General features: G+C 36.9%; 1 protein-coding gene across 2 annotated transcripts in view; it reads left to right on the top strand.

Moving 5' to 3' along the window:
- The first annotated feature begins 3,804 nt into the window (after positions 1-3,804).
- Positions 3,805-17,981, top strand: part of galnt18 (polypeptide N-acetylgalactosaminyltransferase 18) — a 77,592-nt gene continuing 63,415 nt past the window's right edge. Inside the window, exon 1 of one of the 2 annotated variants that reach the window (XM_020713982.2) lies at positions 3,805-4,357. In XM_020713982.2, coding sequence (XP_020569641.1) covers positions 4,120-4,357 — 238 coding nt within the window. In that variant the 5' untranslated portion in view covers positions 3,805-4,119. The remainder of the gene's footprint in view (positions 4,358-17,981) is intronic. The other variant, XM_004066998.4, reaches the window with a different exon arrangement.

Below are 17,981 nucleotides of genomic sequence, written 5' to 3'. Positions count from 1 at the left end.
CTGTGAGAAGACCAGAGATTCTCATGTCATATTTTGCTTAGCATTTTAAGTGCAGTGCTTCATCAGGCCAGTTGCTCCAACACTGGAGGGTGCAGTAATGTGCTTGTAGTGGGTCTGCACCTCAAATGTATTTAAAAAAAAATGTTAATTGTTAGATTATACCATTACTATTATAACATTATTTGAATAAATAAACCTCTTAAAGCCTTAGACTTAAATTTTGTGTTTCTAGTCTCTTGAAGGTGGGTCTTAAGTTACTGCATTTGGGATTTAAGTGCAGCTCCAAGTTACATAAGTACTGTCTAATTAATACAGTAATTATTAATATATCCATGCAGTACAGTCTTGTTGTATCTGTAAAAAAACTAAAAAATAAAAGGAAAACTTTCAAATTACTAACTTATTTGGTGCTTTGTTGGGAAACTGATTAGATGTTGTTAATTGTGTAGTTTGCTGATTAATGGCTACTGCCTGCACTAATGAAGCAACTTAACCATCAGAGTTTCTTTGTCTGTGGGACCTATCCAGATGATTATAGGGTAACCTCTTGCACACAGTAATTAATCAGCTAGAAGAAAGTAAATGTGACAGCTGGCTGGGTGCATCATTTAGCAGGAGCATCAAGGCCTCTAAACCCAGCCTCAAAGTACTGGTGATGCTTTTGCTGGAATGAAAGGAATGTACACATCTAACCCCAACAGGTTTTTGAGGTTCGGTGGTAAAAGATGCACCAGATGTTGGGGTCGTCATGGTAACAACATTATATTACCGCCTATTGATTGTGATCCCTACAACCTGCGTGGTTTATTTTTAACTGGTGCCTTTTACATTGGCTTTTTACACAAAATAAAGAACTGAACTTACATTTTTATCACCTGTCAGGTATCAAGGATTAGTTTGCAAATTGAAGATTTATAAGACAAAGCTAGAATTTGTTTGCTTTGGATTCCAGTCCAATATTAAATAGGAATTTTGTTTATGACGTGCATTTTGAACTTAATGAAAAACTCCTTAAGGTTTGAATGAAATAACCATAGCATCCTTCTAGTCGTTGGAGCATAAAATGCCTAAATTAATGTATTAATCATGAACCTGCCATGTTTTTTGGGTTAAAAATAAGTAAAAACAGTATTTATTTCAGCTAGCAGTTGCAATATACAAAAATACTTGATTGATTTCTATTAACGTAAGTGGGCTGAACAGTGTGCGTGTTTCCCGTATTGTGTTACTATCAATTTTCTATGATCTGTTATATCACAGACTTTGGTACAACCTAAAACCTGCGCATTGGGCCCCCGCTGCTGCACGCGCTCCTGTCTTTGAGAAAGTGCCGCAAATGTTTGTGAAGGAATAGCAAGGCGAGCACGGAGCGCAGCCTCAATTGCACAACACCTGGATCATGGCGTGCCTTTGGATTACCCAGCTCATGCTAATAATGTCCTTCTTTATTAACTATTGTAGACATTTTTATTACATATCTTTATTTTCCATATAAAATGTATTTTTTAGGCTTGCCTGCCGTTTAAGACAGCAGATAATGCAGGCAGCAAAACAGCTGCACTTTTTGAGATCATAAATAAACAATAGATAATTTGTCTATGAATGAATTAAAGATTTTTGGAGAATTTCTACTATTGGTGTTGCACAATATTAGGAAAATGCCAAATATATTTGGAGTAATCCCAGTGAGAAGTTATATGATTTGGGGCTGAGACGGTTAAGAGAAAAAAAATTAAAGCTAAATCATCTTTCATTGCATCCTTGTGGGTGAAAAATACAAAAGCATTTCACACTTTGCAAACCAGAGAAAATGACCCCTTTGGGCTTTGTGGCAGCTCTGTTAGCTGAGATGAATGGGTATATGGTTCCAGTACAGATCAAATCGGTTACAGAACAGAGGAAGAGGGCATTTCTAAGGCCTTTAATAAGAAAGCACAAAACAAAGTTGTTTACTTACTTGTTGCCTCAGGTCTAAAGAAAAGTTAAGAAGCAAAAATATGCATTTATGCTTGAGAGCGAAATATTTCCCAGGAAGAAAAGCACATCTCACTAAACATAATTTGTTCACTCTAATTACAACCTTAATTAAAAAATATATAATTCCGGAAGTTATTTGAGGGTATTTTCTAAAATTGTACAGCTTTTTAAGATTTTATGTAATTGTTTTTGTTCATTATTAGTTATTAATTAAAAAATGTGTGAACACCAAAATCTAAAATCTGTAACTGTAACAAAAAGTTTTGTTTGACTCTCCAGACAAAGAATTTTCAAAAGATGATGACAGCTCTGATAGTTACAAAGTTTGGAGTTCTGTTCCACTGTTCTGGAAAAAAATATGTATGGATCTGTCAAAGTGGTATAACCTTCCTCTGAGCCACTTTGTGTGTTTAGTGACATTTCCTTCTACTACCTGTACAGCTACAGTTTAACATCTGTGTTACCCAATGAAGAAATTTGCTGTTGGATCATGTCAGACCTGACAAGAAATAGTTTAGAGTTAATTCAGCCTCCTCCATCCATTATTAGAACTCAATCAACTGCTGAGTGTGAGTGGGTGGTTTCCTGAACCCTACTGAAGGGGTGTATAGGGACTCTTTTGATGGAGGCTGGTGCTCTGCCCATGGGTGAGATAGAAGTGGGTGTATCTGTGATAGGAGGTGGTGATAGGGGTGCTGGGTGTGGATTGGGAGTTCTGCCTGAATGGGATTTGGTCTTCCCCTGTGATCTCAGGACCTGTGTTCACCTCAGTTGGGAGGACAGATCTTCTCCCTAAGCTGAGCTGAGGTGCTTTTGCGTTTCCTTTGGTCCTGGAAGCAGGGTGGGGCTAACTTCTATGAGCCATGGGGTGGCCGGGGTGCAGAAGTAGAGCGGTTGACCTCTGATCAGAAGGTTCAGCAAGACACCGAACCCCACATTGCTCCTGGTGGTTGGTGTCCGTGGTATAGCCACCTTAAGTATGTAAATGTGTGCATGGGTAAATGGGACTGTAATAGTAAATTAAGTTTATATTTAAGTTATTTCAAAATGTCCTAAAATAACATTTTTACTTTTTTCTATTGTTTGTTTCTTAGACTTTTACAAGCAGATTTTCTAGGCAGAGTTCCAACAATTGTACACTTTTAATGTCAGATCTAAGGCGATTTAGAAAGCTATGGTCCAAATCTAAGCCACAATTCTTTGGTTAATTCTGGGAAGAGCTTTCTTCAGAAGCACCAGCTTCTTTCCACAACACACATGTTTGGCTGCTGATTTAATATTGTCTGTGAGTGTGGTTGCTTGTCTCTGTGAAGCCACGTGATGGACCGCTGACCTTTCCACAAATCCTGTCCAGGATATATAATATAATCCGGATGGTTTGATGATATATCAACGTGGCCCTGTTACCTTGATACCAAATGAAATTTATAGAAAAGGCAAAATGTGTTAGCCCATTGCTGCATGAATAACTTAATAAATAAACTAAATAAATAAATAAAAACTTTATTATTGGATAGGCACACGATTTTCTTTTGTTTTAAACGTTGTTGTTCTTATTTATTTATAAGTTTATTTTCTCATTGTGGCACATTTATTGTGGGCGTGTCCAATGAGATATTTGTTTTTTAATAGTTACTCCTCCATTTTACCAGAAAGTCTTTCTTAAAGAACGGGGTGGGGGGATCTGTGATCTGATGAAAAAATAAAAAATGTATTTGCACAAATGTCCAGAACATTTCTGGATGTTTGTGGATGATACTCCGTTTCCTGGACTACAGAGCAGTGCGCAGCATGCACGCGCGCAGCAGAGAGGCTGTCACTCCTCATCATCCCTCCTATTGGCTGCAGCCGGATACTCAGTGTTCCTCCACTTTTCTCAAACCTCAAATTGCAACAGAGCAGCTGGGGCTCCACAGCGAAGCTTTCCTCCAGAAGCGCATTCACCTGTAGATATGTGAAACCAACCCGTTTCAGCACCGCACAAGCTGACCCATCTACAGATTCATCCAGCTCTTCACCGCTTCTCTGCGCTCTGGCTGGAAATAACTTCATCATAGCAGGTTATTTTTATCGGGCAACTGCCGCCGTGCGCTGCGCTTCAACGCCAGACTCCAGGCTGTGCTTGGATGGAGGGATGTCGGCATGGCTTGCACCAGGAGAACAAAAACTTTGGTTTCCACATGCGTGATCCTGAGTGGCATGACCAACATTATATGCCTTCTTTATGTCGGATGGGTAACTAACTACATTGCAAACATTTACATCAAGGTCCCGATGCCTGTAGCGGAGAGGAACTCTGAAGTTGACAAAAAAGGAGACACTCTCCGGATCATGGAGCGCCTGGATCGGCTGGAGACTGTAGTGAAGCAGCATATTCAAGGTAAAGCTTGGGTATCCTCTTACTTTACGCGCATGGAGTCACTTTCAAGCGCGCTTCATCTTGAGAAAGTTTGTCTGTAAAAATTCTGCTTCTGATTATTTATTTTTTATATATTGCAAGGTGTGTTGCGTCAGGTGTGTGCATGCCATGGCGTCTTTTTGCAGACGGATTTAGGTAGTTGTTCCTTTGTTGAGGATCAGGTTATTTCAGGGCTGCGCATATAGCAGGACAAAGCAAAAGCCTGCACGTCCTAGAAGGATTACCGAAGTCAGGCTGCAACCTTGTCATTTATGCACGACTAAAGAACGAGCTTACAACTTAAACAAACAAAAAAACAAATCAAAACTTTTATTTTATTATTTGAGGAAAAGCACCAAAATGTTTGTTTGATTAAAATGACAGAATGCATGTGATTTGTCAATAATAACCTTGAAATTAGAAGTTTGCATTGCGGAAATGTTTCCATTTTATCAAAATGGCTGAGAATGTAATATCTCCTTGGAGCCATAGTTTAATATTAGATGTTTGTTTGCAGTAAAAACTCATGTGGGAAATTTGCACCCCTTCCCAGGCTGAGTGGTTAACTTGCAAAGAGCGTTTTCTTCTTTGTTTCCTGTTTCTCCGTAAACACTTGGATTTGCAGCATTCTCTTGTACTTTGCGGATTGCGAGGATTCCTTCTTTGCTTGTGCAGTTACTTCAGGCATGAGCGCACAATGTTAAGTTTCTCCTCTCCTGTGTCTTTAAAAGGACTACTATTGTCATCAGTGCTGGGGGAAGGGGGTGTAATTTTTTCTGTTTTCAAATCTTAATCTGAAATGGGACAGAGTTGGTGAAAACCAGAAAAAAAATGCAGACTGAAATCCATTCATGCGTCTCAGAGCAGTAAGGCTCTGTGTTAGGCTTGGGTAAACATTCCTCCTTGCAGGCAGGTCTCCATTTCAGCTTGGCACTAAGTATCTGAGGGGAGGAGCTCAGTGGAGGTACCATCTGTGACTCACCTGCAAAATGGGTTTAAGTTACCTTAACAGAACTGACTTTTAATACTTGAATGTTTGCAGAATTAAAGTGAATAAACTCAAATTACTAACATTTATTCTCTTATTTTTGGCTCATACCTTGCCAGAAGATACAAGAATTAATTGTAGAGCCTGCTTAAAAAATGCCTAGTGCTAATTTCTTATTCTATGCTAGTAAAACTGGGACAGGCAGTTTAGTTTGGAGACGTCACTTGCGTCATTCTCAGCTCTTTTGCCCTCGTTTCCTCACGTGGCCTTTCACAGTCAGTCTGCTTTTGGTGTTTGTGCTGCACAGAAACCTGTTTCCAAGCCCCCTGACATAATCTGTGTCCACACAACAGAGAGCACATTAAATGGAAGCAGAAACTCTTCGTGTTTGAGACTGGAGATTTTTAACGACAACATTGCAGCACCTTTGAAGGAATAAAAACCGTAAGAACAAAATTACTATTCAGGACATGAGTAAGAACAATATTGTCTGGGCTTGCCTGATAAAATGGAAGAGGGTTTTAAGCTCAAATGCTGTTCAAAAGACCTTTTTTTTCCCCTCCTGGCATTTTATTCATCAAGTTGAAAGTTTAAAAGAATAAACTCAAAATGTTTTTGCATACAGTTAAAAAGGGTTTAAGAGCTGCTTAAGAGATCTTGTACTTGCACTTATTAAGTTTATTGTATGGGTTTAATTAGGAAATTTGTGTTTTTTTGTTTGCAATTCTTCTACTATATGTTACAGTAACATATGTCGTCAGTGGCCATGGTAACAAATATCATTATCAAAAATGAAGAAATAACATCCATCTTTCACTTGCTTTTTGCAAGAAGCCTAAAAACAGGTTTCCCTATTCCTTGTGGTGGCAGAACACTGTAAAAAATGTCAAGAAAATTTAGGGTAAAATGCTGTAGAGCGTTATATCCTGGTAGTAAGTTCTGGAGTATGAATTTGCCTTTTTTATATCATTTTCTCTCTGTTTTGGAATACACTGTGGTAACATTTATGCATCTATGAGAAGGAAGATGAGTTTTTTATAATGGAACAAGTGAAAACATATAAATAATGTGTTTTCTTACGTCTAGTTTTGCATTACTCACACATGTGTTAAGTTAAACCTCACCGAAGGCCAACTCCAGCGCCCACACCATGGAGCCTTGCTGCCTGTGAGACGAGAGCAGTCACTGCAATCTGACTCACCGCAGACAGCAAAGAGAAATGTCTGGCTAAGCTTCTCCCTCCAGGGTGAGGCAGAAATATTCCACTCGTAATGAAGTAAAGTGCTGTGTTACCCGGACAAAACAACATGGCTGCAGCAGTGTAAACTGGCTGAGGAGTCAAGAACAGCCATCTATGGAAAATTTATAGGGGGGACTTGACTGAGCAGGTCGACACATGTCTACTGTGTGGAGTGTTTGCTGCTTGGTTTAGCCAAAACTTCAGGAGCAAAAAGATATTTCAGCTGCTTGTAAATAATTTTATTCTTTTATTTTCTTGATGTTTTATCTAAAAAAAACGTGTCTATATGATGTGTGAGTATGTGGTTAATTTAGCACTCAAGCAGGGCATTGTTTTCCAGTAAGGCAAAGGCATTTGCACCTTTTTAAAATTTGTATTTATTCTCATATATCTCATGTCAATATATTTTTATTTGCAATCGGTTGCAGAAATTACATAAACGCTCATACTCTCATATGACGTGTGTCTTGACTGGTTTAGAGGAGACGGTAAAACAAATGTCTACTATTATAAAAATTAAAGAAAAGAAAAAAACTCAAGTAAAATATTGGTTTGAGGAAAAACAATTTTTTAGTTCAGAGTGAAAAAGTGCAAATTGGAGATTGACAGTAGAGTCCCAACTGGAATCGCCTTTTTTCAAGTGTCGACCCTCCAGCATCTCTTCAGTGATCCTATTGATTGTGCAAACACATAGAAAATCCATATTAAAGCACTTTATTCCTAAGTCCACATGACTGATTAGTAGAGAACCTTATGTGGCAGCTACTCCATTGCCAGAGAATAATTCTTTATCACTGTAAGTAACTGAAACTAAGATCCAGGAATATTGAAAGGAGATATGTCTTATAAAAATAAGGAAAAAAACCAGTTTATACATAGACATATACACACACACAAAAGGAGGATACTCGCTTCTGAAAACAGTAATGTTTTAAGATGTGTGCATTCTATGGTGAATGAAAAATGAAAAGGCCAAGTTCCTGGATTAACCCACAATCACATATTTAAAGAAGACGTATAAAGTAGAGATATCTTCCTGATTGTAAGTAAAAAAAACTGAACACTTTTGATGTTGGCAGAGATTTACAGTGTGGTTTATTATCTGTTAAAATCCACTGGAAACAGTAATGTGTTTTTGCCTATCTAGGACTAAATAATATTTGCTTCCAGAATATAAGTTAATTTTAAACGTTTTATTAACATCTGAAATTTGCATCTGCCAAATCCAGATTATTAATGTCACATAGCATAAATTCATTTTATTTGGTTTGCGTTTTTTTTCTTTTTCCCATCCAATCAAGACAAAATAGGTGTAAACCATAAAGGTCTTCTTTCATACCATGAGTTGAAGTTACTACTAAAAATACAAATGCAAAGCTAACATTCCTATTTAGCTATGTCACTAAATCCAGTGCAAGGGCAATGCATTTCTATAATAGCAATTAGTCTTCTTTAAAAAGTTTTTTTTGTGTGTGCGTTTGTGCTGATTTCTTGCATGTGCAGCAAACTGAGTGTGTGGCAGTCGCCACTAAAAGCTAATGTTAGTGAGGTTACTATGCTGACACTATGCCAGAGTCATTGACTATGTGCTTATGCAATTTACACATAGCCCAAGGGCTTTGTGGAATTTAATTGAGTTTTCGAGTATGCAGGGTACCTGAAAAATTGCTAAGTTGGAAGATAAGGAATGATAATACTACTTATCCACACAGGTAGATTATGTTTGTTAACCTTTATTCCGAGTACTTAGGCAATAATTAATGTATAATTTAACAGCTGTTTTTTTTTTTTTTTTTTTTTTTTGCATAAATTCTTGTGCTGTGACTATCAAAAAATACTTTCATTTGTACCTTGAGCAGGAGCATGACTGTTTATATAGTGTGTAGCCTAACTTAGGAAGTCTGAAGCTTTGGAAAGTAAGTTATCAGTTGCCTTTGATGGTTCTCTTGATTGCTTTGAGCAAATCCAGTCATTGAGTCAATTTGGGATGCCAGTAAATCTGTGTTTGCATTGTTGCTGAGAGGACAGCGATGTTTTCCGAATGGGATTTCTCCAGACTCAAAATGAGTGCAGGATCCAAAGAAGTGAATGATGGAAGTTACAGAGGAGGTACGATATATGTCCGCATGAGTGGAATGTGTCCAGATGTTCGTGTGCATGTTTCTGCAGGTAGAGATATGCAGCTACGCTGAATTTGCCGGCCTATGGGAAGAAAAAAAAGGAAAGAAGCTAGAGAAAATTTTATGTGGATTTAGAAGATTTCAGCTTTTTCTTTCATGAGACGAAAATGTATGGCTTAGAAGATAAAAAGGGGTTCATGAAAAGTGTGAGAAGCTCATAAAAAACAGAAAAAAATAGAAATCCCCACTTGCAAAAAAAAAAAAACAACCTACTTTTAACAGTTTTGGTTCTGCTTTATTTTAGTATACCAAAAAAGATTTTAATGTATCATGGGGTTTTGAGGCTAATAACCAGAATGTGTAAAACCTTTCAACAAAATAAATGCGTTTAAAATATTAATATTTAATGAATACTTTCCATTTGCCCTGTTTAAGAGTCTCTGTGAGTCCAAAATAAGTGCTATTGTGTGAAACTCCATCTCCTCTAATGTCAGGGTTTAATTGATTGGGGGACATCTTCTCGGGGAAACATACTAATTTATTTCAGTTTACTGTCTATACAGAGGGATGGCCTATTGTTGTCTTCATGTACAGAAACAAATGAGCAAACAAACATGAAAAAAACCTACAAAGTTTGGATGAAACTTTTCCAGCTTTGTGAACCTGCAAGTATGTAACATCCCATTTGATCCACTGTAGAAAATTACTATTTCAAAAGAAATACCCAAACAAAAACAGCATATTGAATCAGCTGTTTGTACAGAGATCAGGTACAGTCTAGTAACAACATCTATATTTGCTGCCTGAAACAATACTGAGGTATCATTGTTTCATTGTTTTATGTGTGGGTGGGAGACACCAACTGCTAATTTATGGAGCGTTCTTGGATTCTGCTTGGTTTCTGACCTTCAGAGCACAGTTAAAAGTAATATCATATCAAGACATTTAACTCAATAAAGCACACATACCTGGATAAGTCTCTTCTAAGGAGTTTTGTACTTTGTGTGACAGTAATTGTCCAATCCGTCCCCGGCATCCATTTTTTAAATGTAGGCCTTAAGATTGTGATCTTTTTTAGACCCCTTATGTGTTGTCTTGACAAAAAAATGTTTGACAATACAAAACCAAAGGATATGCAGGTAATTAGCTGGATCATTGCATCTGTGACAAAAATCAGGAAGAAGACTGATTGTTGTGGGCATAAATTCTGCTGCTAATTAGTCTGGATGAGATTCAGGTGTTGCAGGTGACATTCATGGCTGCAGGAAAAACAAGAAAACGGTTGCTGTGGGGAAAGAAAAGGAAATGGGACAAGATGGGTGCAGGATGACAGGAAGGTTTTACAAAATGTTACAAAAAAATGTTTATGCAAAATGAAAAGGCCATTGTGACTGTTTTGGGAGTTTATTTTTCAAGTATTGCATCAACAAAAGTAAATTTTCAACAATAATGAAATAGATATTTTTGTGTTAGATTATTTTATTTTAAAAACTAATTTTCCTAAAGCAATATTCTTTAAAATTGACCTTATTTAAATGGGTTTTATTATTAAAAACAGGCTTAGTGTTTAAAAGTTACTGCTTTATTTTCCTGAATATTTCTTGCCTTTGGTGATGCATGGAACAGTTGAATGCAGCCAGATGTCATGGCATTTGTGGTCATTTTGTAGCTGAGTTTGGGACTCTGCACTTTAAATGCCTGTTTTCTGACCTAATTTGAAATGTTCGCAGTTAAAACCAATATTAACTTTATTTTAAGGGTCTAAAATAAGGGATAATAAAATATAATGACCAGGAGTTGCTACAGCAACTGCGGGACTTTCCCTGAGCTTCTTATCATGGTTGTTGGTATATTTTGAGTCGAACGTTTTTAATTGGAACTTTTCAGGCTATTATTTTGGTGTTAGACTGTTTTTTGTTCTTGCATTTATTTCTAATGTACAGAAAATGTAGCCAGTTTTGATAACATTTAAGTGTGACTCCCTGTTTTTGCAAGCTCTCTTTCTGTCCTTGTTGTCCACATATTCAAAGATAATTTCTTTGCAGTTTACTTCTTAAGGTACTTGAGTCTTTCAGTGCTTTTTATGGATCAAATATTTACTGGTGCGTGTGAAATCTCTAGTCATTTAAAATTCAGCACACCCATGCTAAAATGTACCAGTAACGTACCATTATTTTTTTCAAAGTGTGTGACTAATTACCAGTACCTGCAGCCCATGTAGAAAAAGAGCCAGTTTCCTGTCTTAGGGTGTATTCAGACTGAAAAAGTCCATTGGTCCACACCGAGTCCGTTTATATTGGTCCGTATCAAGTCCTGAACCTTGCGTTTGGTGAGTATTCAGACTGTCTTCAAGCAAATCTTTCTGTTTTGAGCCAAAGCTTGTAAGCAAAACCATGTCACTAAAGATGTCCTCAGTCATTGGCCAGGAATTACGAGGGCGGAGAAAAAACAATGAGAGAAAGAACAATGGAAGTCCTGCGCATTGGAATCCTTGTCGGGATATTTCACTTATTCAGACTTTATATTTCGCTGACCAATTTTGAACGTCTAAATCAACGTCAGGTACAACTCTTTTTACCTGCGGCTTTGGTCCGGCGGAGGTATGCTGCAAGGCAGTTACTGAGGAGATGACGGCAAAGAAGATACGCTGATATTGTTTATGACATATAGATTTTCAAAGCAACTTGTATTACGTTAAAAGTTGTTTTAATAAGCCTGCATTCATCCGACCAAATTTTAACGAGTTGCTGTGTCTCATTGTTGCTCCTCATTTCACCACGGCGCATTAGTTGCTTCCATTACATCCGGTACATCCTGAATGCCTGACTACGATGGCTGTTTGGTCCAGTTGTTCCACTCCGAGTACGGAGCCTATTCAGACTGAAAAACTATCATAGTGAACTGGAGCTCAGTCCAATTGGAAACAAACCCGGACCACCTCAAAAGATGGGTCTGAGAGAAGTTCCTTCTTCTTACAAGCTTTTCTGTGTCTCGTTATGCAGCATGCTGGGACGTCATCCTAGAAGCTGCCTTGTGGTTCCTATAGATAGATAGATAGATAGATAGATAGATAGATAGATAGATAGATAGATAGATAGATAGATAGATAGATAGATAGATAGATAGATAGATAGATAGATAGATAGATAGATAGATAGATAGTACAATCATTCCTAAAAGAGATAAAAAAAACAAGAAATAGATAAAAGGATAAAAAGCAAGTAAGAACAATTACCTAAAATCAAGTTTCCCAGAACATTTCAGTCTGATCAAATAAAAAAATATAGTAAAAGCTCTCTGGTGCTAAGACAGTGTGTTATGCAGTCTGATGGCTCGTCTGACAAAAGACTTTCTAAGTCTGTCCATGGCACAGCGTTGGGACAAAATTCTCCTGCTGAAACTGCTCTTCCTCTTACTGAACAGAATTCTCTTAAAAATACTGCCATAACACCACAACGATGAGACACAGTTACTCATTGAAATGTGGTTGGATGAATGCAGCCATAATAAACAACTTTTAACGTGATATGCATTGCTTCTCACTGCTTTCCTGACAATCTATATGTCATAAAAACCTGTCAGCGTAACTTCTTAGCTATCTTCTTGCCAGTGACCATCCTGCAGCACGCCTCCACATGACCAAAAAAGCGAGTGAAAAGTGTTGAGCCTGACATTTATACAGACTTTCAAAATTGGTGAGTGAAGTATAAAGTTTGAATGATTTACCCGACAAGGACTGCAAAGTGCAGGACTTCCATAATTTCTGCATCTAGTTGCTTTGCCCCACCCTGGTAATTCCTGACCAATGAGTGAAGAGATCTTTAGTCATGTGGCTTTGTTTACAAGCTTTAATCCGGAACAGGAAGTCCGCTTGAAGTCAGTCTGAATGTAAACCAAATGTAAGGCTCAGGAATTGGTCCGCACCATATTTAGTGGACTAGGTCGAAAACAACAGATTTTCCCTCTGAACACACCCTGAGTTACCATCTGTTTTGATATTATTTTAGAGGAATTATAAAAAACATCTAATTTAAGTGACATTAAAGACATTTAACATTTGAAAAAAATACTTTCAGAAGCATTCTGCCTTAGACAGGAAGAATTCTAATAGCCTACTGTAGTCAATACTGGCTAAAATTCAAGTCAAAATACAGTACTTAACTTTAATGTTAGGCTACTGTTAATACTGTATTTCTATTTAGAAGGGACACAAAGGGCAGGCTACTGAACATAAAAAGAGCTTTTTAAGCCAACCAGGTGCATAAGACAGGAATGTGAATTTGGATTCGTTGCTGCTCTCCATAAAAACAGCTCCTTCAAACAAATTTACATTGGCATGCTGACACTCTGTGATATTTAAGGTGACTTATTAAAAAGAAAAAGTGTAGTGGATTTGTTTAAGTGTCTCTTAATGAATTGTTTCAAAATAAAAATGTAGCTAATGGAGCATCTTTATCTGTTAAGTTTACTCATCATTGTTTAAATGAAAAACTAACATGACCGCGTCTATAAATAATCTACTTTAGATGTATTGTACAGTGTGCCAAAAAGTATTTAGTTAGCCACCAGTATTGAGTTGAACTTTAGTTATTGACCAAATACTTATTTTCCACCTTAATTTGCAAATAAATTATTTAATGACAATGTGATTTTTTTCTCATTTTGTCATTCATAGTGGAGGTATACCTATAATAAAAATTACAAACCTCTCATCTTTTAAGGGGGAGAACCTGCACAATTGGTGGCTGACTTAATACTTTTCTGCCCCACTGTATATCTGGTTCATCTGTCAGCATCTCCCTGTTTCCTGCCTTTAGGCAGGTCTGTGGATAGTGTAAGTGTGTGGAGATAGAATATGGAATATAAAATGAAACTATTTTCTGGAGTCTCTGTTAGTATTTTGTTGGAGGTCTTCTTGAGAATTACAACCAACTCGATCAGTTCGGTGTTGCAAGTTAATTTAAATGCAGTATTCTTTCATTTCTTCAATAAAGTTGAAAAAGAAAATCAGAAAGATGTGTAAATTAGATTCTTAATTTAAATTAGCTGTGACTGCATGCAATGCTGTAGTTTATAGAGTAGCTTGAATTTGCTTCTTAATTAACTCCAATGTTTGAATAGCCATAAGTAAGCCAGCATATGAGACTGAATTCACAAAGGTGAAAAATAATTAGCACTGTTTGTTGCATTTTCTATAATCTAGCAATGATTACCTGTTTATTATCTTTTTTTTTTTTACAACTCATATGTTTTGTACTTTTTGGGGGGTCTTCACTCCTGTTTCAACTTGTTTGTTAGGATTTTTAAACTGAAACTAAAATTTGGTTGTTAACTTCTCAGTCACTGTGAATTCTCAAAATGATTGGAGAGAAAAAATAACTTTGAGAAAGTTATAAAACTGTATTTTTAAAGTAATGGAGGGCAACTCTGTTTGGAGCTGTTAGTGCCATTCAGTAGATTTTAAACAAATCAAGCCCAGTTGTCAGGATACTATGAATTGTGGAGGGCAATATGGCGTGACTCTGACTTTGTCACCATAATTTATTTGATTTACTCTCCCTTGTTCTTTAAATGGAAAACCCTCCATCTTTCTCTTTGACTGTCTAAGGTGTATCTGAAAGAGTTATGAGGCCGATTACCATAGAAATGATCTCCACATGACAAAATGCTGTTGTCTAAGCTCATGTACACGAAAGTGCCTTATGGGTTTTAAAACTAGTTTACCCATAAATTAATTTTAGTCTTGGGTGGAGAGATTGATGGAGTCATTATTGCTGTTCTTGCTATATCTACTGAAGTCTAAAACAAGCTGTTTTCAACAAAATTGTTATGCATGTGAAGAACTGAGTTTTTTTTTCTACATTATATATAGATAATATATATATATAACTCAATACTTGGTTTGGATTTATGTGCCCACGTGAATGCAAATAAACTACTATTGACCATCAAGAGCATCCTGATTGTGGTCTACTAAGTTGAATAGTCCCCAGTTTGCATTTTTTGAAGTGCAATTGAGAATGATATTGCCCCTTGTGCTTTTTGTGAGAGTCACTTTATAGTTTGGACAAAAATGCATCATCTAAAAGCCTGAGACAACTGTCTGTAAGTGCACAGATGAGTGCAGCTTGGGCTTGAAAAGTGCATCAAATAGGCTGCAAGAGCTTAGAGTACTGTTTACCCAAAATGCAGCCACTAAACCAGTTTAGTTCATTTGTTGTAACTTGGACTAAGAAACTGGCAAAAACATAATTTTGATCTCGTAAGGGGATAAAATCAGGTTTTTATATAAGTCACTTTTTCGTATAGTTTATTGTTTTTTTTGTAGCTTTATTTTCCGCTATGTCGACCTGGTGTTATAACCCAAAATCTGGGGGGGGGGGGAGTGAAAAAAAAATTTATGGATAGCACACATATGCCAACAGAATCTTACTTCCACTTTCGGCTTCTCCCATCAGGGATCGCCACAGCGAACAAGTCGCATGGTAAATTTGGCAATGTTTTACGCCGGATGCCCTTCCTGACGCAACCTTCTCAAACCGGGCTTGGTAGAGGTAGAGAAGGGAACAGGGAGGAGCCCGGAGTCGAACCCGGGTTTCACGGACGGAAGGCGCCGCAAACCAGCACGAGCTAAACTGGCTCTGCCAACAGAATAGTAAACACATTTTTTTAGAGTTCATTCAATCATATTCCACATGATGCATAAAAAAATCCTGTACATTCCGTGTTTTGAAAAAGGACATTAACAATCTAAAAAGAATTACTGACTGTTAAGTATGTATAGGAAGTGCTCTTGAAAAAGTTTCAAAACGTTCAACAATCAGTTGAAAAGAAATTTCAATTTCTTGATGCCTTTAGACATTTTATATCTTTTTAGATGATTGTTATGGTGTGTCAGCTGTAGCAGCTGCTCTTCCCTCCAAAAAGTTGTCATTATAAGAAGAAACCTTTAGAACAACCTTTGAATATATAACGCAGAGCTTTATATATTATCAGATAGTAACAGTGTCTGACTGTAAAAAAATACTAGTGTAGAAATTCCCTTTTTATTTTTGCTACTTTCTTTCACTGCCATGACATTGCATAAGCCTAGTATTGACTTTGGCATTTATATACTGTTATAGATGCAGCTACCATAAATTATTATTTATCACTTTAGCAGAAATTATGGAATTTTCTTTCCACTCAATGCTGTCTGTCTGCACAAAGAGCATATTGTTCAACACAGCATTTTAAAGCCCTTTGTCTTTATCAAATTAATTGAATTACAGCTGGTTTTGCTTATTTTATATTTTGTGCAGCCTTCAGTTCCCATACTATGGCATGTGGCATGTCTTTAATTCAGTGTTTCAAATCTCCTTTTTCCTCTAGTTGGGAGACTTTGTGGCGACTTTAGCTTGTGCACATCCTCAAAGGGTTATTAGTGTGAAAGTGACAGAAACAATAATGTGTTTAGGAACATAATTTCCTGTTCTTGACTGAAATTGATGTTTGTTGATTTTAAAATGTCTGATAAAGAATCCTTCGTAACAAAAACAGAGATTACAAATGGATGATTGTGAAGAAATAAGCCTATATTTGCTTATTGTGTTGCAAGAATAGAATTCATTATCTGAGGGAAAAGTAGTTTTTGGTTTGTAGATAAGCACATGAATTTTAGCTGAACTGGAAAATGTTTAGTTACAAAAAGTGTGACATGTGGCATCTTTAGTAGCTACTGCATCATTCACTGTTGTTCTGCCTAATTGGAATGAAAGACCCAGCAGCACAGTAGTTAATAACTGTAGCGTCATGAAAAGATTTATAATGAATATATCCAAAATCAATATTTTCCCAGCCATGGCTGTTCATGAATCCATCACTGATATGACTTTAAGGTTTCAGAGGATAATTTTTACAGTGTTGACATGAAAAACGATTATATTAGTTTTAGTTCCACATGAATGCTGTGGTTCTTCACATTTAATTTTTTGTATTTTTGACTGAACTGTCAGTCCACACATTCATCTCCACGTTTCACCTGAGCTCTGATCGTTTTAAACCAGAGTGGTGTTTAGTCATTGTGTGTTTTGAATGGCCATGCTGTGCAAATCTGCTGGTTTCATAATTCATAGAGAGCAAAAATCCAAAGGATTTACTTGTAAGAGCTGATTTTAATATCAACAGTGATGTTTTTTAATCTGCCTCATCTAGAGAAAAAAAATTTCGAATTTTGAATAGGATTACAGGCTCTCTAATCTCTCTTTAAAGTTTTTATGTTGTTACAGGTAATTTTTTTTTGCATTCAGGTATTTTTTATTCATCCCTCATCTGACTTCCTGGCAAATTCTGCTCTCATCCAAAACCTTGATTACCTGTCTACATCTACACTCCCACTGACATGCTTGATCAAAATCAAATCAAATTTTATTTGTAAAGCGCTTTTTTTTTTAAAATAATATATCATTCTACAAGTAAATGTATTATGATGGATAACTTGATTACATGTTTCCCTTCCTTTAAAAAAAAATATTTTTTAAAGATAAAAAAGAAAAATCTTTAAATAGTACAGATGCATTAAAAAAACTTTCAGAGAGTTTCAAATAAACTGGATAAGACCCCATAGACAAAAACAGTGAAATGTGTTTGTCGTGCCTTGACACTCGGCTGATAGATGACGCCGTGTGCACACCGCAAGTGAACTCTTGGCAGACAACACTGATGTAAACTGACAACCAAATGATCCTGGCAGATCATTTCCTAGCAGACAAACTCTTTGACAATAACAAGCTCATGATTACACCATCTGTTGTTAGCAAGCACTGCCACACTTTCTTCTTTAATGCAACTACACACCGCCCAGGTTTTTTGTGCCTGCGTCATCCTAAATCTCAGAGAGTTGTTGGAATCTTGGAATGCTCCTGCAGCCATGCCTCGATGAAACACATAATATTGCATATTTCAGCTTTTTCCTTTTTAGCGCTCCAAGATCCTCTATTCACACGGCTGAATATATCCATAAAGCTTTAGACTTCTATGAATGCAATCGTTTTTCCCCTGATTCCCTTTTTATTGTGTTTCATCTCTTGTTTTACTAAAGTCAAAGCACACAACAGATGTAAATCAGGTTGAGAGGAAGCTGATCCCCAAAACGGCTCTGACATTTCTTGTCTCGTCCCCCAGCTTCCTCCTGGTGTAAATTCAGCCCATGAATGCAAATGTTCAGCATAAAAACCTCCTTCCTATCCTTTTTGAGGGCCTAATTTGGTGCAGGAAAGG

Source organism: Oryzias latipes, chromosome 3 (assembly GCF_002234675.1).
Source record: "Oryzias latipes chromosome 3, ASM223467v1".
In the NCBI taxonomy this organism is placed as follows: domain Eukaryota; kingdom Metazoa; phylum Chordata; class Actinopteri; order Beloniformes; family Adrianichthyidae; genus Oryzias; species Oryzias latipes.
The sequence above is the reverse complement of the archived record's forward strand: the minus strand, read 5'-3'. Positions and strand labels throughout refer to the sequence as shown.